Raw genomic sequence first — 26,151 nt, 5'->3', positions numbered from 1 at the left:
TGAAAAGTTCAGATTTTCTAGGCCAAAATGACTAGGATCTGTACTCTCATTCCGGCGTAATAATCAAGGAACTGTTCAGCTGTAACATGAACGCAGCAGGTACAGTGATATCATGCAGGACCTGAAACCAGCCAGACCCTCTTCCTTGCACAGGGAGCGTGTCTTGCTAGCTGGGAACTATTTCCACAGGTGCTTTCATTTATCAATGCACCTGCTATGTTCACGTTACAGCTGAACAGTTCCTTGATTATTACGCCGGAATGAGAGTATAGTTCCTAATCATATCGGTCTTGAAAATCACAGCTTTTCATTTTCCGCTGGTCTAAGTAAACTATATAACTTCAGAAGAGTCAAGTTTTAAATTGGAAAAATATCAAAACTCTTTGGTCATTTCTGAGCAAGATGTTTCTGGTTTAATCAGATTTAATGATCTATGCTAAGCTATGCTAAAAGTGCTAGCGCCAGACCTAAATGGATTTGAAAATGGGAAAACTCAACTGTTTAACTCTGGGGGAGTTGGAGAATGAGCCTATTTCCAAAAAAAGTGGAGTGTTCCTTTAAGGTTGGATCTAATCTCAGCAGGACACAGGCTGTCGAGGAGCATATCCCACCCCTGGTGTACGTTACGGTAATACAATTGTAACATTTTTAACATGACATTGAACAAAAAATGCTTTACCTGGCAATCTTCAAACAGTTCCTCTTCTTTCTCGCCAAGGTACAGTATGAGGCTCCGGATAACAGCTTCACGCCTCATCTCAATGTTTTGGTTCTGTGAATAGATAATTATTTTCAACACATAACCAATATCCATAGAAAACAAACTACCAAGTGATAATACAATGGCATACACATGCAAAGAGCAGTGATTTGAACGAAGACTACAAGAGAAAAGCCTGGAAAGATGGAGTCTGTCTGGTGGTTGCTTTTGTAGTCTGTTAAGCTTTTTTTCAAAAAATTTACTTTGTTGCCATTCTTTGTCGTTTAAACTGCTAAATATATCTACACTACATATATTACAGGTCGCCGGGATTTTGCCAAGTAATACATGTTCCTGGATCAACATCTTTTGTTGATCCTGGATCAACATTATGTCCAAAAATATAGACTTAACCCTATCTCTACCCCTAAACCTAACCCTACCCATAATTTATTCCTAAAAATCAGTGGGAAATGATACCTGATTTACAAGGATGTAGAAGTATCTAACCCTGATCGTAAGGCTAAAACAAATATTTCCTGAAAAGTTATATCTCAATTCTGATTGGTTGATTGGAATGTTGTTGGTTGATTGGAATGTTGTTCCAGGATCAACAAGGATGTTGATTCAGGAACATGTTGTACTTGCACACTCACCTATATTACACATTATGTAGCAATTAAGATATGTCTGGATATTTCACATCACTAGGTTTAAATCTAAGACTTAAACAGTGTTTTCAGTGTTTACACATCTAAAGGTGATTGGTGCCAACATTTAAAGTTGCCTTTAACTGTTTCGCTCTCTTATCTTTAGGTTTAACCCAAGGTTTCTGATCTAGTCAGTCTGATCAAGTCTGGATCCAGGCCCAATTTTTGACTGCTGATGATATTTTGCAGACAGCCTTTAGAAGACCTAATAAATGACCTCTACAATCATTTAAGACCTCATCTGTGCTGTGTAAAGTACAATATAAATAAAAGTGATTAAAACTGACTATTGAGTAAGGAATGATACTGTATGAGTGTGTAGTGTGTGAGAAACAGACCACATTCCTCAAAAGAGTGAACAAGCACAATTTTTAACAAACACACCTGACTCAGTATGTCCATGTACGGCCTCAGCTTGGTGCCCACAACACCTCCCTTGAGCTTCATTAGTGTAATCATTTTTGGCGTGTAGGCGTCAAGCCGGTTCATGAAGCTCTGTTCCAAGGAAATCGTAGTTAGTCTCCTAAATTCTTCTTTTATCTGAAATGACAAGAGATCGATATTTAAATAATACTTTTAAATTGTTTCTGGCCAAACAAGAGGGCTTAATAAATGGAATACATTTACATACCTCAGCTTCACAAAATAAGGCAGGCCATCTCTCCTTGAAGTCTTCAGCAGCTGGACTACCACTCACAACCTCCAGCCTTCGATAGGAGAATGTTTTTGCCATTTTTTCTTTTATCACTTTATGGTTGTTCTTTTTTTTACCTCTTCGAGAAGCTACTGCCTCTCCATTTCAAGGCTATCAACATTTTATCCATTTGGATGTGGAGGTAGGAAGTTGACTTCCGCTCTCTTTGGTCTTTTGCAGTTCTTTGCAGAATTTTGCTCACCGGGTAATTTACGTTTTAAGGCGTTAATGTCAAGCTCGTGACAAGGTACTTCACGCTTTCTCAATTTAGAACGATAATTGGCCATCTTTTACTTAAGACGCTGTTGCCACCCGTACATACCTGAAAATGAGGTACCCGGCTCCCTCAGACAAGGATGTTTCTTCAGCAAAGCTTCTATAACCACCTCGATTTGAAGCCCAGTGGGATAGGCAGTGTAGCGGAATATTTCTTCTGCAAGCTTCTCAAGCACACCAGAGGTAATGCTTGGATTATTAAGAAGTGTTCCATCACTTCTAAAATCCTCATTTGCTTTCTGAAGGATAATTTCAACATTATACGAAATGCTGGGTATCACAAAAGTAGTTGGCCAACCTTCTGATCAATACTCTAGAGGCTGTTGTAAAGTAATGGTGTCCAAACTAGCTGAGGAACTGTCATCCTGGAAAGACTGACTGAGTGACACTGAAGGGGATGAATCAGCAGCTTCATTGACAGGAGTCAACGATAGAATAACAGAAGGTTCTGTTGTAACCAGTTTGATTGTGTCTTTGTCCTTTAACAGGTTTGTTGATGTAAGAGTAAAGAACTGATTATCAAAATCTTGGTCCATATACATAACAGTGAAATTTCCCTGGAGTTGAAAACAGTCCTGTGCAGCTGCCAAAAGTTCATCTACAGTTCCAGGGAATCCATGTGGAAAGGTTAATTTATTAACTGTAGTCTCATCAATGATAACACGTAGTCGAGTGCTGGCAGACATTATCAGAGACTTGGGCGAGCAGAACTGCAAGAAAAATTAAGAAAAAGATCTGATTAAATAAGACAAGATCAAATACAATTTCGGCTCAAAATCACATTAAATGTATGGAAATGAATACACATTTAAAACAAATTAGAAATAAGGCTCCAAGACATAGAAACAATCAAAATATTCCAAAGGTTTGTAATAATTAAATAAAATAAGTACTTCAAAAAGTATTTTTATTCTCAGATTTGTAATGTATCTGAGAAGAAACGCTTGTGTAATCCACAAAGATTAATGTAAACCGTAGAAGGTATGAACGTTATTGTGCTTTTCATCCAGAAATAAAACGCAGCTCCTTGTAAAATTATGCCTTCAGGGCAATTTTGGTTGGTCCAATAATCTCAAGGCAAATCTTGCTGTAGTCACGAAATTTATAGTTTGATTCGTTTTCACACATTTTTTTTTTCATGTCACTCAGCACGATTTATTTCATGTAATGTTTTGAAAGTTGTGGTTAAATGTAACCTGATCGCAGTTAAATGAGGAGGGTGGCAAATTAGGTCTGAACTTTTCCTAATGCAAAATTCGAATCGGCGTGTTTTAACATAAATTTACTGACTGACACAAATTTCTCTGGTTTTAAACTGACTTCTGTATGAGACTACTGCTTCGCGGACTGCAGTGGAAAATGCAGGCCTAGGTTAATGTAACCTCGAGTTAACGTTACCAGAGTTACACAACAAAGTCAATCGGACTTTTAAAATTCTCATGCACCTATACATTGTCATAAATTACTACAAAAAGGCAATAACTTACCGTACACATTAACTTTGCATCCACTTGTGACAATCCCAATCGCACGTGTGGCAATCGCAACCGTCTGTCTCGGATCCAAAACGCGGCAACATGTGATTCGGTCACGTGGATGTGAACGTACTAAGATTTTACATTAAAATTTACTCAGTATTTTTAGATTTATGTGCAATGACTTTAAAACAGTTAAATAATATGAGAAAATATATAATAAAATTTACTATTCCCATACAGTTCATTTTATACATGAATTAATTGTGTATTTATTTAAAAAATTACTTAGAAATTCTAGTTCTCAATGAATTGTAATATTACAATGTAAAAATTATGACAGTAAATCTAGTATATTTTACTATACCTCAAAGTTTGTTTTTTCAGTGTACTAGTGTTTTTGGCATTATCAGCATTTAGAGAATGAGGTTTTGTTTTTGTGTTGCTAAGTTGGCATTTTACTTGAATGAAGTACTAATCACATGATGACGAGTTGCTTAACAGCTGTACGTATCTAAACTGCTAATAAATTTGGTTTCTAATTGCCATGTAATGAATTGCTTGTTTGGCAACGAGTCTAGTACCACGTAGTGGTCTCACGTAGTACCGCAAGGTCATTTACAACTGAAGGTGAAAGCGTATATTCTCTGTCTAGGTTTGGTTTGCACTTCATATTCAGTACACCTCATGGACTGATGCCATTCAGATAGACGTGGACGCTTGTGACCTCAATTAAGTTTTTGTTTGCAGGCAATAATGCTTAGCATGCATCATCTGTCTGTGTGCATGTGTGCATGTGTCATACCTGTCCAAACCCATAAACCCACTGCTAAGTGTTTATAGGAAGTCTGCAGCCTATAGCAATGGCTTAGTGCCCTTTCACTCTCTCCAAGCAAAGCATGTCCACTTTTATTCTCCACTTGGGGCTTGATGAACCCAGGTGTGTGTGTGTAAAAACCTGATTCCAAAAACGTTGGGACACTGTTAAGGCTGTCACTTTTGTGAAAAAATCATTTTCGATTTTTAAGACGTTCATTGTTCAGTGTTCATTGTAACAGCAAATGGCACGGTGGATTGTGTTCACCGACAGTGTTTTCTTGAAGTATTCCTGAGCCCATGTTGTGATTTCCATTACAGTAGCATTCCTGTATGTGATCCAGTGCCGTCTAAGGTCCCGAAGATCTTGGGCATCCATTATGGTTTTTTGGGCTTTGAACCTTACGCGCAGAGATTGCTCTAGATTCTCTGAATCTTTGGATGATATTATGCACTGTAGATGACTTCAAACTCTTTGCAAATTTTTCTCTGAGAAACTCCTTTCTGATAGCCACTATTTTTCACTGCAGCATTGGGGGAATTGGTGATCCTCTGCCCTTCTTGACTTCTGAGAGACACTGCCACTCTGAGAGGCTCTTTTTATGCCCAGTCTTGTTGCCAATTGACCTAATAAGTTGCAAATTGGTCCTCCAGCTGTTCCTTAAATGTACATTTAACTTTTCCAGCCTCTTATTGCTATCTGTCCCAACTTTTTTGGAATGTGTAGCTCTCATAAAATCAAAAATGAGCCAATATTTGGCATGACATTTCAAAATGTTTCACTTTGAGCATTTGATATGTTATCTATATTCTACTGTGAATAAAATATACGTTTATGAGATTTGTAAAATATTCCATTTCTTTTTTACTCACAATTTGTACAGTGTCCCAACTTTTTTGGAATCGGGTTTGCATATGTGCGTGCACTTAATGATCTCCATCCCACATCCCAGCTACTGGCTTCCTCTGCCTGTCAAAGTGACCGTCAGAGTGTCAGGGGTCTGTCCATTTTCCAATTTATCTTTTAAATTTGATGGTGTCCCAAATAATGAGTATAATCCAGCAGCAGCAGCCCACAGCCAGCTAGAAACCATCCCACAATGATTTCACTAAAGTGAAGCGCTAATAGAGCGGAGCCATTTCCATAGAGATCAGCGGGATTGGTTCTGGATTCGTTTTCAGCATTTGGCTGAGATTATGAATCTGTGGGTTGGATAAATCTGCTGTCTGAACAGGTGCTCTGTGTGGTGAGGAAGGTAGGAGTGCTGAAAAGAGTGAATAAAAGAAAGAGTACTGCACTGACACTGCCATCGGGAAAGAGACTAAAAATTCCAATGTGTAAAACTAATAGACTGAAGCTTTCATTTGTTCCTGCCTCTACAAAAAATAATGCTCATATAACATATTAGCATTTTGTGTTTTGAACTGTATGCATTTTACATCTCAGTTAAATGTTGTTATACATTGTTATAGAGTTATACATTGTTGTATATATATATTTTTTTTATCATTATTGTCTTTTCAGAACAACACTTTAGCACTTTGCTCAAGACAAATTTCCCTTCAGGGACAAATAAAGTTTATCCTTATCCTATCCTCTTATGCTCATTAATTCAGCAAAACAGAAATATTGTGAAATATTATAATTTAAAATAACTGTTTTCTAATTTAAAATAAAATGTCACTAGGCAATGTTTTTGCTCAGAAAGTTCTCTAATGGATGTGTTTAAAAATGTTTCAATAGAAATAATGTAATCTATATATTGTGTTACTACTATTTTTCACTTCAAAAAAATATTTTATTGTATGATATTTATATGAAATTCTTATATTATATTATATTATATTATATTATATTATATTATATTATATTATATTATACAGTAGATTTATCCCTACCCATAAATTATGATTAACATTTTCAGTTTGAAAGTATAATTTTTTTAAATAAATGTAAATAAAATTGTATTACTTTGAATCAATGTCTGTCATTAGTAAAGTTCCGCACGTCCTTAACTCCATGCGTGTTTGTTTATTTTGATGATGCCTTTATCTACCGAAATAAGTTTTATTCTTAACTTTGTTTAACATATTTTTCCATATCTAAATCCATTCCCCAGAATTCCAGTTTCCAGTTTCCAGTTTTCCTCCATTATCAGCACTGAAAATGTGCGAAAGAATTCCATGTGGACCTAAAGTTGTGCTAGTACTGTTTACCTAACCGTGTGTTTGGGTGTGTGCGTCTCAGTTTATATGGGTGAAGTAATAAAATGTCATATCAGCAGAGCTTGGCTAAACGGCAAGAAATCAGAATGTCTGCTAAATATTTATGACAGGTTACAGGAGCAAGGAGCCTTGTGTGTGTGTATGTGTCTGTGTGTTTTCTGGTCCCTGCGCAAAATTCGCCATCACATGCCACCGATCCAGATGATAATGAACCTTTGCATGCACGTCATATTCTGAAGGTCACACACACAGGACCTGACAGTAAATGAAGGACAGGTGAAGAGTCTATCTATCTAGTTAATATATACATGACTTTGACAGCGACCCAGTCCATTTAGAATATCCAGTGGCAGATCATTCCAGAGAGTGACATTCAGAATGTGTGTTTGTGTGTGTGTAAGGGGCAGTGGAGTACTGTAAGATTAGATGCTTTGCTTGACTGGCAATCCTCCCATAATATATAATAATTACATGGATCATTGCTTTCCCACCTCAGAGAGAAAGAGAGAGCGAGAGATGGCCAAATGAATTCAATTTCATCTGAGCTCCTCCATGCTGATGAGGAGAACGGCCTTATGGGATGTGGTGAGGATGACAGCACGCCTTACTGCTCTCGTTTCACTAATCACTCCATCCAGCACTTCTCTATCATCCGACTGTCCTCTTCTCCTCTCCTTCGCGCACCCATCTGTCTCTGAGTAATTCATGCCTCCAAGTTTGGACTGAAGTTATTGAAGCCTTGCTTCATGCAGATCTTTCTGATAAATTCAGCTTCTCTTTTTGACGCTCTTGCTTCAGTCTGACTGGCATCTTTCTTCAGGCCTTAAAGGGACAGATCATCTAAATCACTTTTTTACTTTCAGCCTGGATCAAAATCTATTAGGCTGTCTTCACAGGCTGCATGAAGTTTTGTGTGTACCTGCTTCTGTTCTGCTTGTTTCGCTACAAATGACTCTTATGAACCAGGTATTTAAATAAATCATTCAAACAGACCTGTTTGATGAATACTTTACTGAATAAACTGATTCAGTACCTGAGTCAACATCTGATTGACTAGTTTTCAGTGATGTTCATCTTGAAATAAAACACTTAAAGTTTGTGAAACTATATGTATCCACATATATACATCAAGAAATTAATACTTTTATTCGGCAAAGATGCATCAAATTGAACAAAAGTGACAGTACAGACATTTTATAATGTCACAAAAGGTGTTCTTTAATTTTTTTATTGTTGTTCTTAGAAGTTAAAAATGCTCTTCTTTTCAACTTTGTATTTATCAAATAATCCTGAGAACTAAAATATTAAGCAACAAAGCTGTCTTCAACATTGATAATAATAGAAATGATTCTTAAGCATCAAATTTAGTATATTTTAATGATTTCTGAAACATCATGACACACTGAAAACTAGAGTAATGTTGCCGAAAATTCAGGTTTGAATCACAAAAGTAAATTAAATTTATACAAATAGAAAATGTCTGAAATTGGATTAATATTTCACAGTATTTCTGTTTTTACTGTTTTTTTTGATCAAATAAATGTAGCCTTTCAAATTCAATATTAAGCAATGTGAACATTGTTCCAAAGAATAAAAACAAATAGTACAGGTTTGAAGCAGCACAAGGATTAGTAAATGAATCCACACGATTTCTTAGATCAGTCTATACATCTTTAATTCATTTCTGGGTCTTTTCCTGCCTTACTCTTTTCACCGCAGGACCACATGACTCCCTCTGCAGGCTACGATAAGGGTGAAAGGAGGGAGTTGACAGAAGGGAGAGCGGGGCTAAGATAGGAAGAGAAGGGGGCTGAGTGGGCATCCCTGTGGGGCACACGGAGCAGTAGATGGACCTGTAATGAGCACCTGAGAGAGCGTGAGAGAAAGACAAAAAAGAGTGGGAGTTTAGCTTGAAAAATATTGCAATGCTCAAGCAAGGACCAGCTCAGAAATGTGCTGATGTTTCTTCCAAACGCATCCGCGCAAAAACAATTTGACGTTAACTATTTATCATTATTATCTTTGGTGTTTATACAGTACTGTTAATGTAGGGGTTTAATTATTGCTTTAACATCTGTATAAAAGCCATTGCATACACACACTCGCACACAGATACACAATTTAATCACAGCGCAGAGGACCTGACACGGCTGAGATTTGAGCAAGCGGCGTTGGACTAGAATACTGACAACCACAGCCACAGAAGAGTAAACACAAGCTCACACACACATACAAATAGCCTTGTAGAATACTAATACACACACACCACTCCCACCAGAGGCCACTGGGTGCTAAATTAGATTGGCAATTGAAATATGTTTTTCTATGCTAATTTCCTGCGTCTGTTTCCCTCTGAAAGATTTTCATTAGCCACTCTCGCTAACACCTCACTTGAGACTGACCGACAACTTTTAAAGAAGTAAATGAGAATGCGTTTCCATTTTACTTGCATATTTGCATAAATAAGTGTCAAATTGACAATCAAATGCACATGCATGAATGTTTTATTCAGTTTTTTAGCTAGGTAGATGCTAGCTAGACAATGTAACTTCTAGACTGTCAAATATCTGTTGCATCTGCTGCTTTTTATCTGATATTTAAAGGAATAGATCACTCATTATTAAAAATGTTATTATATACTTGATAATTTATTTATTAGTTACATTATTATTATTATTATTATTATTATTATTATTAATAGTACATATAAAATTGTTATTTACTTTTTTATTCTATATTTGAAATGCAAATCATTTACTCTAATTTACTTGTTTATAAACCTACTATAAATCAACTTTATTTGAGGTATTTAAGAGCCTTTGAAGTACAGGTAGACACGGATCTCTTTGATCACCAGTTTATATTTACCTACTTTATATTAGGTTACATGATAATCGTTAAACTGTTAATCACGAATTTATTGCTCAGAAAATAGAACCACTGTTATGAAACACAAATTAATTGAATATAATTTTTCAAAATTTCAGGATAATTGCAATAATTGCAAGAGCGAGTCAGCTTGCATGATTTGCTTGCAGATTTAATCATAGCGAACTGCATGACTAAGAAAACAGATGTGTTGTTTTGGACTTATATTTGATTAGAATATCTCAGTCAAGATCACTAAACTCCAACTTGCTTGTTTGCCAGTGTTATCAGCCTTTTCCGAAATATAGAGAAAGTGCCAAGACAGATTGGGAACACTAATCAAACCACTGGGCAGAATATGTATCCCTTTAAAACGGGGGTTTCCAAACTTGGTCCTGGAGGGCTGGTTTAGCTTCAGGACACCTTTGTTGAGGCAAGTTGGTGCTAAACTCTGCAGGACACCGACAAGTTTGGGCACCCCTGCTTTAAAAGAAAAGATCAGATTGGGGGATTTAAATTATTGACATCTGGCAACCACAACCATAAACCAGTGGGCAAATATTGATGATGCTGATGTTGCCATGATGTTGAGGCACAATTTTGTAACTAAATTTGAAGAAGGGGGAGATTTTCATTGAAAAATGACTTCAGTTTTATTCACAAAAACTGGTTGTATGCCAGTAATATAGCAAATAAGTCATATGGACTATTTTATGGTGCTTTTTCTGCCTTGATTCAAAGCTTGATTTTCAAGGAAAATGCTTTTATGTGGTGCACAAAGATATTTTTTGGATGAACCTTAATCTTTGCACCTCAGCATGAAAGAACGGTTAAATTATTGCACTATGAACTGCAACATATTACACCTTGTAATGCAAAACCTGTTGCAAATTTCACAATTAAGCTATGAGCTTTACTTCAGAACAGTCATCCAGGTGAAGATGTCTGACATTCATTTCTCACTCAGCACAACTTTTTTTTACCCTTTCTAGTATTTCACACTCTCGGGTTTTGACAGCCTGGGTCCCGGGAGCATTTCAAATGAGCGTGTTCAGTTCAAACCCTGTGCAGAAGGGCACTTTGAAGTGCACTTTGACAATGCTTTTAGTGTTCCTCCTAAAACGCTCTCAATATTTTCATGTCTCCACTGTCTTTCAGAGTTTTGCTCTGCCACTTCAGTGTTTTTTGTTTTGTTTTTGTTTTGTCGAGCATGTCTCACACATAACTAGCATCTCCCTGGGTGAAAATGTCCCAAGAGGCATGTATGACCCTGAAGCTTCAGCATGACGTTAAACCTAATAAACCGCAGTGCTGAAAACACTCACTATATGTTTGCGGTTTTCAGACATAGAGATCCGTTATGGTTTGTACAGAGTGCAGGGGTTTCAGAGCACTGTTGCACTGCCGTAGATAGTGCTCTGAGGTCGGGATGTCCGTAGAGAGCTGCTATTAGAAAAAGGTTAAGGGTTACTACAGACAGAGAAATGGATTGACAGCAGGAATGTATGATGTATTGGTATATGGTTGCTGTTTTTTAATTATACCTGTATGTAGCCTATTGATCTGATTATAGTAATTATGATGTCTCAATTCCTTATTGTATTATCATTATTTAAATTTTTTACATTCAGTGCAATTCAGTGGGATTTTTGTTCACCTGATATTTTCTCCCCGATAGGATTCATGGTTTGAGGAATCATTCATGTCCAAGTACCAAACGGCAAATACTTTGGCTTTCTTCAAATGCATAAGACAAAGAAAAGTTGAAAACACTGGTGTCGGAAAGTGTGTTTGCATGTGAGTGTGTGTAGTATGACCTCATATACCCTAAAACTCCAGGGATGAAAACCCTTAAATGGGAAGTTTAACAGCTCTTTGAAGCGTGTATTCCTCTGGCGTGTTTGTGTGTGTGTGTGTGTGTGTGTGTGTGTGTGCGTGCATATAAGCCAGCTATGGCAGTTGATTTGATAGAAACAGACAAAGATGGATGGCAATGTACTGACATATTAAAGCTGCTGTGTGAATGAGGGTGTGTGTTTGTGTGAGCGACTCCATAATAAAAACCTTCTTCTGCTGTCTGGAAAGTGTGTGTTGCTGACCTTATGAAACATGCCATAAACATTTTCGCTACAAAATAAAATAAAAATAAATAATTGTATAAAATTGAATATAAAAAAAATATAGTAATAATCATTACATATTTATATATTAAATGTTTAATATGGTTTATTTTATTTGATGGTTATAGGACTATTATGTTTTTCTTCCATATGTTTATAAATTCTTTCATTCTTTCATACTGTAATGCAAAAATATAGTGATCTATTATTTAAACATTTTGAAATATTTATTGTAGTATTTGTTTTATGTTGATTTAAATAAACAGAATTGTAGTAAGTTTTACTGTAAATAAAGTTAAATTAAAAGACATAATGTACATGTAAGCAGAAAAATTGTATTACAAGAAAATTGTAATTATTTACAGAAAGTATATTACGGAAAATGTGGGGGAAAATGTGCTTGATTGTCATGAAATGAATTATACAATGCAATACCTTAAAATAGACTATTCTTGAAAATTCATTGTGTTCATGTTGATTTTATTGTGAAATTTGACATTTGAGACTCATAACATTTACACTACCAAATCATGATTTTAGTCATTTTGTAGAAGATGCTGAATATTTAGTATGATCATAACACATGACATTTGAAGTTTGTGAGGATATTTGGTGTCGTGTGCATGTATGTTCTCTCATTGTCTGCCTCGGGACGAGCGAGAGAGCATGAGGACATTTTTATTTACAACCCATCCAAAGCAGCAGAAACAGTTATTTAGAGTTGCACACTCAGACGTGTTTTACTGCCCCAAAGAGCTTTCATTTCTCTAGTAATCATTTTTTTAAGGGAAGAAAAACTGCAGGACATGCAGTTTGGGGCAGCTAATAATTTTTATTGGCAAAATTTTAAGAGCTAAAGTGCAGCACTGTTACATTTGTCATTTTTAATCAGAGTGAGAGTCTCCTGAGGTGTATTCGGAGTTACCTGAAGCGGCTCTACCTTCCCTGTGTGTGAATTCTGCTGTTTCGGCTGCCAACCTCCACTTGGCCTCTGCGGAGGGGAAAAAAATAATGAACTTGCAAGGACATACAGTATTGAGACTGTGATTCTGTCTGTCTGCAGGGGAAACTCCATAAAATGAGGTGAAAAAGTGAGCTGTAAAGTCTGACAAAGGCAAATAACCAAGAAAAAAGTAACAGGGATTTATGCAGGAAACATTAATTAATGGCATTTTCTCATAGGCAAGCATCACCTTCTCATACCATTTATGCTTCAGACATTAAAGGAGCATTGCGTAGGTTCTGAAATTTCTAACCGTTACTGACACCAATGGCCGTTAGAGGAACTGCAGCCAGTCTCATGCTCGTTCTCAGTGCGCATGCTTTAACTTACGAGGAGTGTCCGTGGGTGTCTGAATTGTGCTGCCGGAGGCTGGTCTCTTCTTTCCATCCACAGAGTCCATCTGAAAACACTATTGCCGCTGCTTACTATAATGGCTGGCGTGCCCAAGCCCAAGTAGACGAGAACGCGCATGACGTCACATTTTGTGAATTTTCGCGCCAATTCGGGCCCGAATCCTCCACACACAATTGAGCCTACAGGCTGATAGAGTCAACCGTGGTGGACAGTCGAGGTGTCATTCTTTTTTTTTACATCATGGTTGGCTCATACATGTACAAATGAAAACTCTATCTCAAAGATTTTTTTAAGTAAAAACCTCCACATAGCTCCTTTAATGATACCTCAAATTGCATGTGCTATTATTTTCCTATTCAATCAGATATACTATTGCAACTTGGTTCAGTATAAAAACACCAAGAACACAGTAGTAACCACATTGAAAATCAGAGCAACGGTCTAAAAGTGTTGCCACATTTGCAAAATTTCAGCAAATGCCTATTATAAGCAGCCTATTCACATGTCCAACCGAACCCGATGTGAAGTCTGCATAGGGAAGTCTTTTGCCCTCATACAAAAATACCCGAAATGACTGCACAAAAATTTGGCAAACAAAGGTAAATGTGACTGCACCTTAAGAGTGCATTACAACCACACTCTTCTTTGTAGAGAAGGTATCCTGACCCTGTATGTCAAATATTGTATTATAGATCATTTTCTTCGGAGGAACCTGGAGAAAGAGATTTAACATGAGCCTTTGAGGTAAAGAATCAGGCCTATTCAGCCCAGTGGGAGAGTGAGAATAATATCTGAATAATAATATTCATCTCGGCTTATGCTTAGCGGATCAGAACAAGCTATTCAAGTTAGGCTAGTCAACTAGTACCACTAATCGAGTTTTTAAAAAAAAAACATACGTATGGCAACTGATAAATTCTGATTAATTATACATCACTAAAGCACTGTAAAGGAACAAACAGCATTTGTCAGCAGAACTCCAGGGTATTGTAAAAGGTGAGAATTGTATTTTTGACAAAAGCATGTTGTATATTCACGAGGTCTATGGGGGAAAGTGGTTTGGCATTGAAGGTCCGGTCAAAACTGCTTTTCTAGCACTGATATTTAACTCCAGAGTGTTGCAATCTAAGGTGTAAAATGTGATTTTTAGCGAGTCGCGCAACGTGTGGATCCATGGGAGCGGGGCAGGGTACCGAACCCCATAATCCAAGTAGTGTTTTTAAAGGTGCGAAAACCTACTTGAGCGACACAACACTTCCCACTCGCGCTGGAGGAAGTGTGAATGTCTGTTGGATAACTGTTCTTGGAGGACCCGAGTTCTGCTGTCTTTGTGTGGGTGCAGTGTGTACTAAATGAAGGAATCGCTGAGCTGTGTACAGCTGATATGGGGACGTATGAATGAGTTAGGAACAATTAGAAAGCTGGCGTCGGGTAGGGTGGTAAATTTTATCTGCTCAAGTGTGGGTGGACTGGCACCTCTTTATACTTCTGTTGTAATTTAAAATAGGAAATCAGTGTCCGTCCAGCAGGCACGGCTGCACTTGTAGCACATATGATGGATGGGAGAGATTTGCAACACACAATAGTTCTGTGGCCCGAGCGGACAAGGTTAAAGGCGGCAGGCGAGGTGGAAAAAGTTGCATTAGCTCAGATTGACGGAGCTGCTACATTGAATGAGTGACAAACTCGCTGGAGAGCGGCCGTGCGTGTTTGTGTGCTAAAAGGTGTTTGGAGACAGGAAACAAGTGAGCGTGTGATGTGGAGTTTCCTTTCTCAGTGTATGTTCGTGTCAGATTGCTCTTACTTAATTCAGAGCGACAAGCCGTGCAAGGTTGCCTTTAAAATGAGTGTGTGTGTGTATGTGTGTTTCATGGATTAAATTGGCTTGCTTGTTCCTGGTTCATGCTCTCGTCTGATCTGATTGGAGCTACCCGCTTCTGAGGAGTGGGGTTAGTTTTCTCCATGAACTCCATAATCACAACAGCAGCCCTCTCTTGCTATCAATAATATTGACGGAAAAATTTTTGGATCTTGTTCTGAATTACATTTTGAACTCTGTGACATTTTATAAAATGAATATGCTTATTTTTAAGGTAGTATTTCTACAACTGGATAGAAACTTAGAAATAAGAATCTAAATGCAAACAGTTTTCCTGAAGGATGATGTCATTAGGAGCTGCCTTTTGTTAGTTATGGATTTAACAAAAGACAAACAGGATAGAACGTGATATTGAGGACATTAAAACAGTGTTTTTCTTTCTATACGTGTCACTACTTGTCATGTGTATCTGTGGTGGATGGATTTGAATGTGGCTTGGAGCAGAAAGTAAACCATATACAGACGAAGAGATATTAAACAGCACTTTAACAAAAGATATCTGAGCTGTAATCTTTGCTCAGTGGGGTGGACATAATCACTTTAGTTTCAAACCAACTATTTGTTTTCTCGACTGGAAATGCCGCTGGTGAGGGCCAAGAAAGTCAGCGTATGCTTGTGACTAATACAGTTAAACTCTCAAACATGAACGTAACATCAGTATCTATTAACTAATATCTCATTAAAGGAAGAAATCTATACACTCATTTCAGTAGTTAGTTCATGGAATTCTATCTGTCTGTCTGTTCTATCATCTCTATCATTCTATCGTTCTGCTTGTCGTTTTATCATTCTATCGTTCTGTCTATTGTTATATTATTCTCTCATTCTGTCTTTCTTTTTGCCTGTTGGTCTATCATTCTCTCATTCTGTCGGTCACTCTGTTGTTTCTGTCTGTTTATTATATTTTGAAAGTAAATTAGTGGCAATTCTAAGATGTATTTGTTCATGTTGCACTAAAGACCGTGAAACCTCTGGTTGTGTACACGCCAGTTATTTTTCAGCGTGTAAACATACCCTTCTGTTAATCTAGCAGATGTTACCCATCCACCCCAAATCCCACTTCTTCCTTTCCTGCTCTGTGACATCATCTCCAAGTTCATCAAGTTCTTCCTGATAGGGCTGCACGATCGCTAGATGCGATAAACATCGTATTGACAGCGTGCCAGCGGTAGGGCATATGCCAGTGAGCAGCAGATGTGAGGGACGAGTCGAGCTCGTACTTCTGCCATGTCTACCGCTGATGAGACTGGAAACTGCTGCTTGTCTGCTGTGGGGCAACTTATCAATAATGGATCAAATTGGTAGGCAATATTAATTAGAGGAGAAATGAAGAACTAATGCCTGTTTTATATTTGTGTGTGTTATGTGAAGTATTTGGATGTGAAGTGTGGTTCTAGCACATTTTTATACATTTTCATTTATTTGAATAGACACTGCTGACAGCAGATAGTATAAAACGTAAACCATGTTAGATATAAATGATTTAATAATCTGTGGCGGTTCATAGGACATAGAGTTCATGGAATTTATTGGGTTTTTAATAATATAATCTTAAATGTTTAATGTCATTAACATTTTTAATGCAGTAAACTATTTTGTCATTAGTATATTGTGAATTCTAAACAATTGAATGAATACTTTTTGAGCTTTCGTGCACCATACAAATATAGCAAATTATTTTACTTCTGTAAGACCCATTTCAATTTCCTTTATAAACAAATGTGACATTTCAAGAGATCTTTACAGTGAAAGTTTCTCCTACGGGTCCTTGGATTTGTGTTTGAGTTTTAACTCTGTCACTTGTTAGAGTAAACTCCCAAACTTTGTGACAGACTTTAAAAGAGGTTTCCAAAAGTCTTTGTAGATCTCTAAAGTTGATGTAAAAGGCTTTTTAACTTTAGATGCTATCAGTGATGCAGTGCTATTCTGTGAATTCAAATGTGTATGAATCCCTAAACACCCCTCAACAAACCCAAAATTCAGAACAAAAACCAATGCTGTGCTAATTGTTTGACACTTTTTTTTTTTCATCCGATTATGAAAACGTCATCTTTTCCCAGCATAGGCCGGGGACCAGCAGGGTGGCAGTATGAATGTGTGCACACTTCAAAGGCAATTAGGAACCGATAAACTACTGGAGACCTCATTTCTTCTTCTGCTGCTGTCTTACTGAACCCCAGCGGGCAGACGTCTTCCACAAAATCACGTCTTTGACTGGTTCATTATTTCCTTCAACATATCACGAGGCTATCTGATCGCTCCCTCTGGAAGATTCTGAATATTTGACTATTATTGTTTTTTTTGTGGTTGTGCAATTTCTTTGAGAATAGCTTTGATGTGGTTTGCGAGTCTTGCTGGTATTGTAGGATTCATCGCCTTGAGGCACTCATGGCAAATTAATTATTTTTGTTGCATTTTAATTCTCTTGTGTAGCTTAATACGTAGGGGCAAATTAAAACGGCAATGAATATTTGGTCCTTGAAATATGCAGAAATGTAAATGTAAGTATCCTGCAGGCAGAAGTTTCATCATGTTGAATATGAGCTCTTAACATGCACACAAACCAAAGCGATTTCCGTGTTGGATGGTACAGAAAGTAACGTCCAATCGAATAAGGCTGTCTGACACCTTCAGCCCACTCTGTGAAGATTCAGGAACGAAAATAGCCTGAAAGGAAAAGGGAAATATAAATAAATATGTGTAAAATGGATCGTTATATGCAATGTGCTGATTGGTCAAATAAAGCATTCCAGTAATAGTAGTTTAGGAATTTTATATGAATTTTATTTATTTATTCATCGGCTATTATAGAGGCACAAAACAATCTCAGAATTAATTTCAGATTACATTTTGCCTCAAAAACAAAACTAAAATTATAATAAATAATTTTTGCAGAATATAAGCTTTAAAGATTTTTTCATGATAGTTTCACAAAATATTTTTATGATAAACTATTATCAGAATATGTCTGAACTGCTTTTTTTTTTTTTCATTGGTAATTTCAATCAGAAAATACTGCACCTGTCAAAATTAAGTTGATGTATAAATATTATTTATGAATAAAAACGTTATAATTTAAATGTTCAGAGACTATGTATTTTATAAATTTGCTTTATAATTTATATTATTTTAATAAAAATCTGTGATTTATTTTATTATTTTGTAACTATTTCATAAAACATTAAGTCAAGGCTGTGCTGTATTGTCACGTCACTAAACGTCATAAATAGTAATGGCCATTTAGTCATGTTTATATTCACAGCACAGCATGGGCTCTTGCACCTTACTGCTTAAATAACCCCCCTCTCAAAGCTACGAAACAAGAAGTAGTGTAAAAACAAGTATATTTAATTAGTGCTATTTCATCCTGGCTTTCTAATCCTTAGCTCCCGGCTAGCATAAAGCTTAATGCGGTGGAAAATCATGTTTTTAGTGAAGATGAAGTAATGATGGCACTCCGTGGCTTAATCATGTTGACATATGCCATCTTCCCCTCTTCTCTCTCGCGTGTGTTCTGTAGGCAGCTGTTCGTTTGAAGAGCACTACAGTAATTGCGGCTACAGCGTGGCGTTGGGGACTAATGGCTTCGCCTGGGAGCAAGTCAACACCTGGGAGAGACCCTCCATGGACGCGGCCGTTCCCACAGGTACGGAATTACACCTCCATGACTCACTCTTTCCTGTTTTCATTCTCTCTTTCCCTTCTGTTGAGGAATTTTTAAAGGAATAGTTCACTAATTTTTTTTTATTCTGTCATTAATGTCATTCCATACTTGTGTGCTGTCATTTTTTTTCCCATGGAGCATGTGTCCAAACGGACATAAAACACCATTAAAGTGCACTGTAGAGTACAACAGTCAGGTTCTGGAAGTAAAAATCTCATTTATTTTCTTCTAAGGGTAATTGATTTATTAATAATATCTCATAAACCTTTAAGACAGACCTGCTGTGAGCTACGAAGTTGTTAATCAAATATATAGTGTATGCTTGTGTTGTAGCCATCAGTCTGCATTATTTAAACTTGTGTTTAATGATGGAACTTCTGGTGGAAAAACTAAATTACCCATGATTCTGCAAAGTCATTTCCACCAGTCAGAGAATAATACTTGTATATTTTGCAATAAACACCAAATATAGTTTCACTAAACACAATGAACAGCTTATCTTTATATTTGTATGTGATTTTTAATTCAACTAGATAATTTGCAAAGCTTCATGGGATTAGTTTTTTCTCTCATTAAAGAAAAAAAAAAAAGGTTTGTAATGTGATTCACCTCAAGCTGCTTAGATTGGCACATGGCTTATAGCTCTTTAACAACAACAACTAAAAATCCCTATGGAAAAAATGACTGGAAACTAAGGCTGCTGAAAAAGTGGGCAGACACTGTTGCACTTTATGAAGATTTTTGAATATGTTCAAAGTCTTCTAAAGCCATTTGTGAGAAACAGACCAAAAAAAGTTTAATGTAGTTTTATAGTATGTTTTTCTCCTTTTATAGATTGACCGATATTGTCATTTGATGTTGTATGGGGGGGGGAAATGATTCAGCATTTCTTCTTTAAGTATCAAATGGAGAAACAAACATAAAGGTTTGGAACAGTACAAGGGTGAGAAAATAAGGCCATTTTCATTTTTGGGTGATCAGCTTCTTTTCCATCTGCTATCTTTCAGCAGTTCTCAAGATCAATGTCCTTCAGTCATATCTCAGCCTCTCAATTTGTTCATGATTTTCCCCCCTTATTCTTCTCTCTGTTAGACTTTTGTTATATGGAAAAGGCACTCTAGCCTCCCGTCTGTCTTGAAGTCTGTCTCTTTCTCTCTCTGTCCTTCTATCTTGGAAGCGAGGCAGTAGTTCACAGTGAGACAAATGGCAATCAAGTTCGCTGTCACTCTCACTCAGCCATCTCCTGCAGCGCTCAACAACCTCTGTCTCACAGCCCCCTTAAAGACAATAGAGTCAGCTACACAACTGTGTCTCCCCCCGCCAGCTTATTTAACCCTCTTTGCTCCCTACACACTACATGTGACACCAAAGCACTCCGGCTTCAAGACACTCCATTGGAAAGATGCTACATCCTTATAAATGACAATTTTGGAGGGTGTACTCCTTCAAGGCACTAAAGAAGTTTTAGATTGCTGTAGTGAAAGCACCTTTCCCAGAATTGGATGATGGTTTTCAGAAGGTGATGGTGGTTATTTAAGGCAATTGTTTTTAACAGCTTTTGTGGTTCAGAGAAATATTTTTTGCTTTAAGAGCTTGAATATTGGCCTTTCTTCCTATTCTTGATTTAATTAATAATTTTAATATTGTTTAAAACAGATTTATTGGCTTTATGATGCTTTATTGCATCATGCCTGATTAGATTACAGTGTTGAGTCGTCACTTGGTGTCCAAAGTCAAATCTGGGTCCTGGAGCAAAGCCATTTGAGATGCTCTGTTTTAGGGAAACGGGGTCATCAACAGCATCAAACAAAATCCAGCTGAAAACATCAAAGTCTAGTAATGTTTCTCTATTGGGGGTACTAGCATCAGGCCCCATCTGATAAAAATACACAAGCACTCATTAATAAATAAACGGCTGAAGAAGCGCCATCTGTGCATGTTGATGTCATCAGGATCTGATTGTCTAATCAGGGGAGGAAATTGGGCTGCGGCATGATCCTTCTGTCATTAAACCCTGTGGAAACGCACAGATATCAGCCTCTTCTCTCTGATTGTAGGCGGCACTTAATACAGTGTTCAGTGAATTACACCCAGGATGCAAAAGACCTGATGAAAAGGAGTAATTGAAGAATGTACCCACAGGAGAATTGCATTGCTCAGAGGTTGCTCTTTCATAGCTCAGGAGACCTAATGGAGTTCTCAGTTAGGGTTTTTTGAAGTGTGCTTCTTTGCGTGATAAGTTTTATTCAGATTGCTGCCATTGTAGAGCATGTAGAGCATTCTTTGATGATGGATTTGAGATACTATATATAATATAATATAATATAATTTAATTTTTAATAATTTTTTATAACATTTAAGAACAGAATTAATTTGGTTCTGATTTAAGTTTTATTACAGTAATAACTTCATCTCTGAAAATTGTTCCTAAAATTATTTAGGATAAATAAAAATGGACACAAATGAGACCGTTGTTGATGTGCAGTAAACGTTTTAGTTGATATTGGCCATGTATTGAGTCCATTTAGTCTCATGTATTAATATGGACGTCTTATTTGTGTTTTATTTTCTCTATGGGCAGAGCAAGAAAAGGTGGAAGTTAGAGAGAGAAAGGAGACTCAGGTGGGGATGAGGGCACCTAAATGTGTTCTTACAGGATGTGTAATGAAGCCTGTCAGTCGCCACTGTTTCGTTGTATTCCTCTGTGGACCGCGGGTCACTAGCATCAATACAATCCATCCCTCTCATTACTGCTGCTCTCTGTGGGCTTCAGAGACGAGCTCTGCCAGGGAAAATACATCTGTGACTGAGATGTTGTGGCCAGGTGCACACACTCTTATTGCACTCGGAGAAAAGACCCATCATCCCTCCGATGCCACACTTCAAAATGCTAATTGAGGGAATGTGTACACGTACTTTTTGTTAGGTAGTCAAACTTGTTCCCAAACACATCTGATTTTGGGTAGTAAAATGCACAAGTTATTTTGAAAGGTTTTTTTTTTTTTTGGGGGGGGGGGGGGGGATCTGGGGTGGGTATCCCTTCAAAGGATTATTTCACCGAAAAAAGAAAATTTGGCCTAATGTTTAGAGAGTTTGACTCCTAACCCTATGGTTGTGGGTCTGAGTTTTTGGCCAGCAATACCACAACTGAGGTGCCGTGAACCCACAACCTCTCCCAGGGCGCCCGCAGCATAACTGGCTGCCCACTGCTCCGGGTGTGTGTTCGCGGATGGGTTAAATGCAGAGCATGAATTCTGAGTATGGGTCACCATACTTGGCTGTATGTCACGTCACTTTCACTCATACCATTACTTCCGGCTAAATTTTGCAAGTAGGGCTGCACGGTTTGGAGAAAAAAAATCTAACCGCATGTTTAAATAAAATTTTAAATGCAATAAAAAAAAGCAATAATTATAATAATAATAACAATGTATCGTTATTAAATATACATATGGATATAAAAATATAACATATATTATATTATTGAAAATAAATAATAAATAATATATTTTACAAATATTTTAAAAAATCTGTGCATTTATGAAAAATATTTATAGCCAAGCAAACTGAGGCACTGATGTCAGCTCTTTCTAATAAAACTTAGAAAATATAAATTTTAGTGAATCTGTTCACTTGGACATTTCATTGAGATGCACAAGTTAATTAAAACTGTAAATAATATAATAATATCAGTTATATAAATGAATGTGTTTTCTAGATATATTAGGGGTATTTTGTGAAAAAATCTGTTCAAATCTTTCGGCTTAATAAGGATTCTCATTGTTCTTGTCTTATTGCAGAAAATATTAAATTAATTCATTAGCTTGTAGTGTAACATGACTACAGTTTAACTACTTGAAATTATGAGTACCTTGTCTTGAAGCTTCCCACAACACTGGATTTTATACGTGTCTATATGATTAAGTGCATGTGTAAGTGGTTGTACGCAAGTGCTTGCCTTAAGCTCCTTCCCTGTCAATTTCATTTCAAGTGCAACCTTTTCTGCCCCACTTTCTAACCTTAGAGGAAAGAAATCAGACACACAATCAAGCACTGCTGCCCACGAGGACCCTCAAATCATCCAAAAGAACAAAAAAAGATGAAAACGTGAAAATGAAAGACTAGAAATGCCATTTATCCCCGTCAACCATCTGTAACATGCACATTTATGCAATACTGCCCTGGCAACCTATAATTCAGAACTCAATTACCATTCCTAAAGGTGCACACTATGCACAGGGACATTGGACACCCAAGTGGACGCATGCACAAAATCATTGGTCATGATTAAATGATAGCTCTTTGGATTGGCACTGATTTGTTGACAGCTACGGCCAATCAGAGGAGAAAAATAGTAGGACAAATATCAAACATGAGAAACAGAGGGAGAGCAAGAGCTTTCATCTGTCCATCAAAGACAGTGTAACAAATCTGAAAATTAACAGCCTCTTTGAGTTCATTAAGTCCATAAAGATTTCAAAACGTTTTATAAATCAAACAAATCGCTAAGCTATGAACTCAAAGTCTAGGCCATTCAAAAAGATACTTTGCTTTTCCTTCAAAAAAACAAACCAGTCACCCTAAATCTAAAAATACCCAGATAGAACTGTCTTAAACAGAAAGAAATAGTTCACCCAAAAATTAACATTTGTTTAAAATGTACTTGCCTTTAGGCCATTCAAGATTATCTAATCTTTATCAGAATAGATCAATGCTTGCTTATCAATAGATCTACTGCAGTAAATGGGTGCCGTCAGAATGAGAGTCCAAACAGCTGAAAAAACATCACAACAATCCACAAGTAGTCCACATCACTCCGGTCCTTCAGTTAATGCCTGGTGAAGCTGGATGTCTGTAAGAAACAGATTCATCAAACAACTCTTGCTTCCGGCTAAAATACAAGTCCTTAATTCATAATTTAGCTTTTCTCAGCAAATAATACATATCATCTGAATCAGGAGAGAAATATGCACAGATCAAGCATAGTTTACAAGCAAAAACTGTCCAAAACAGTTCTAAACATTATTTTAGTGAATTTTGATGCGAAAGGGCAATAGAGGATGGACTTTTTACTGGAGAGATCTACACTTACATCTTGCATGGCCTGAGGGTGCCGTGTTCATTTATATAACTGATATTATTATATTATTTACAGTTTTAATTAACTTGTGCATCTCAATGAAATGTCCAAGTGAACAGATTCACTAAAATTTATATTTTCTAAGTTTTATTAGAAAGAGCTGACATCAGTGCCTCAGTTTGCTTGGCTATAAATATTTTTCATAAATGCACAGATTTTTTAAAATATTTTTAAAATATATTATTTATTATTTATTTTCAATAATATAATATATGTAATATTTTTATATCCATATGTATATTTAATAACGATACATTGTTATTATTATTATAATTATTGCTTTTTTTATTGCATTTAAAATTTTATTTAAACATGCGGTTAGATTTTTTTTCTCCAAACCGTGCAGCCCTACTTGCAAAATTTAGCCGGAAGTAATGGTATGAGTGAAAGTGACGTGACATACAGCCAAGTATGGTGACCCATACTCAGAATTCATGCTCTGCATTTAACCCATCCGCGAACACACACCCGGAGCAGTGGGCAGCCAGTTATGCTGCGGGCGCCCTGGGAGAGGTTGTGGGTTCACGGCACCTCAGTTGTGGTATTGCTGGCCAAAAACTCAGACCCACAACCATAGGGTTAGGAGTCAAACTCTCTAAACATTAGGCCACGACTTCCCCACAACAGGCTTGCATAACAGGCTTCATTGTGTTAAGGCCAGTTTACTCCAAGAACGATAACTGTAAAGATAACTATAAATATAACTTTATTAGAGTCCACATCAGCAGACGATATCGTCTGTTTATTCCAGGCATATGCTCATCTGCTGCTTTAAATTCTCAAGCTTCTCATAGCAGGATTGATTCTGATTGGCCTGTTCATCAGCTGTTAAAATAAAATTCTGAAAGTGTTTCCAATGATATTCTTTTTCTTTGCCTTTATCATTTTAGCTGTAATGTGGACTAATTTTTAGAACTATATCTCAATATCTTTATAGACAGTCTTTGGTGTGAACAGGCCTTAAGACATTAGTGACATTCTGCCATTTTTAGAGTGATAATAAAGGCTTATCTGTTCATTTAGAAAAAAACTGAGTTGGTGGTTTTGAACATTAAACTACAGTGACTGTGATGTTACAATGTTACAAAGAGACAGATATAGAGAATAAAGGAAGTTGGGTATCCAGTAGCGTATACTGCCATGAATGAGTTAGAAAGATTGACAGACCAAAAGAGACAATAGACAGAAATTGAGTGATAAACAGAAAAGGACAGAACGAAAACGATGATGAAGAGTGCAGAAGTGTGTTTAGCAGCCTGTCCCAACACACATCAGTCTTGTTTACTGATATCCAGCCTAGAATAAAGCAAAGCTCCAGCATCTAAGAGTCTCCTGCCACGAGCTGCTGGAATCAAGCTCTCACACTGGGGACCCGACTGCTAAGAGACCTCCACTTTTCCCTTCTCCCTCTACCTCTATCTTCCCTCTCGCTTATTCTGTTTCTCCCTCCCATGTCTCTCGAATTCGTCGCACCTTCCGCTGACACGCTGCTTTCATTAAAGCCTCGATCGGCCCCTCTGCTGACTTACATGTCTCAGCTCTGGTTTACATGCCTCGATGAACACACTCCCAGTGATGCATTCACGCTTGCAGACTCACACACACGCTCACACTCACTCGGTGGGATAGAATGCTGCCAGGCGGCTCAGGTCAGGTCAGGAATCGGAGCTTGTGATTAACAGGACAAAAGCATTCGGTGGGAAAACACAATGCTTTTTGTCCATGCCTGCTTCGGTTGGTTGCTTGTTCTCGTCTCCCTCCTCATCTAAGCATGATTTAGGATTTAAATAGGATAGCTTTATGATCACCTAATAGACATTGGATGAAAAATGAAGTGAAAAATGACACTGAATCAAACTAAATAATTACACTATTGTATTCTGTAGTCTAGTTCTACTTCTACTAATAGCTACTAGCTAATAGCTAATTGCTATACTAATAGCTAAATTGAACAAGTGTTTCGGAATTAACTTTTTGCACAGTTTTTCAACACCAAACTGACTTGAGCTAAATTATGATGCTGTTGTCTTTATTAGAGCTGGTTTACAGCTGAATTTTAATGTGTCTCATATTTGAAGACGTTTGCATCATTGATTCTGTTCTTTTCCTCTGTATTACTGTGAAGTTGTGAATCTGTATTCTATAAAGGGATATAAATTAAGGTGACTAGTGGTGGCATGGAAAGATGGATGGTCATATACGCTAATGCTTTGGGTTTCTGATGTC

At 37.1% G+C, this 26,151-nt stretch overlaps 1 protein-coding gene across 7 annotated transcripts in view; it reads left to right on the top strand.

The window, feature by feature from the left end:
* The window catches only part of LOC128015952 (receptor-type tyrosine-protein phosphatase T-like), a 247,730-nt gene that overhangs the window by 36,347 nt on the left and 185,232 nt on the right, over nucleotides 1-26,151 (top strand). For all 7 annotated transcript variants that reach the window (XM_052600218.1, XM_052600217.1, XM_052600216.1 and 4 more), the window contains exon 2: nucleotides 18,646-18,767. In XM_052600218.1, the coding sequence (XP_052456178.1) occupies nucleotides 18,646-18,767 (122 nt within the window). The remainder of the gene's footprint in view (nucleotides 1-18,645; nucleotides 18,768-26,151) is intronic.

The sequence above is a fragment of the Carassius gibelio genome, chromosome A6, assembly GCF_023724105.1.
Source record: "Carassius gibelio isolate Cgi1373 ecotype wild population from Czech Republic chromosome A6, carGib1.2-hapl.c, whole genome shotgun sequence".
NCBI classification, from domain to species: Eukaryota; Metazoa; Chordata; class Actinopteri; order Cypriniformes; family Cyprinidae; genus Carassius; species Carassius gibelio.
This window is presented reverse-complemented; position numbering and strand designations above follow the sequence as displayed.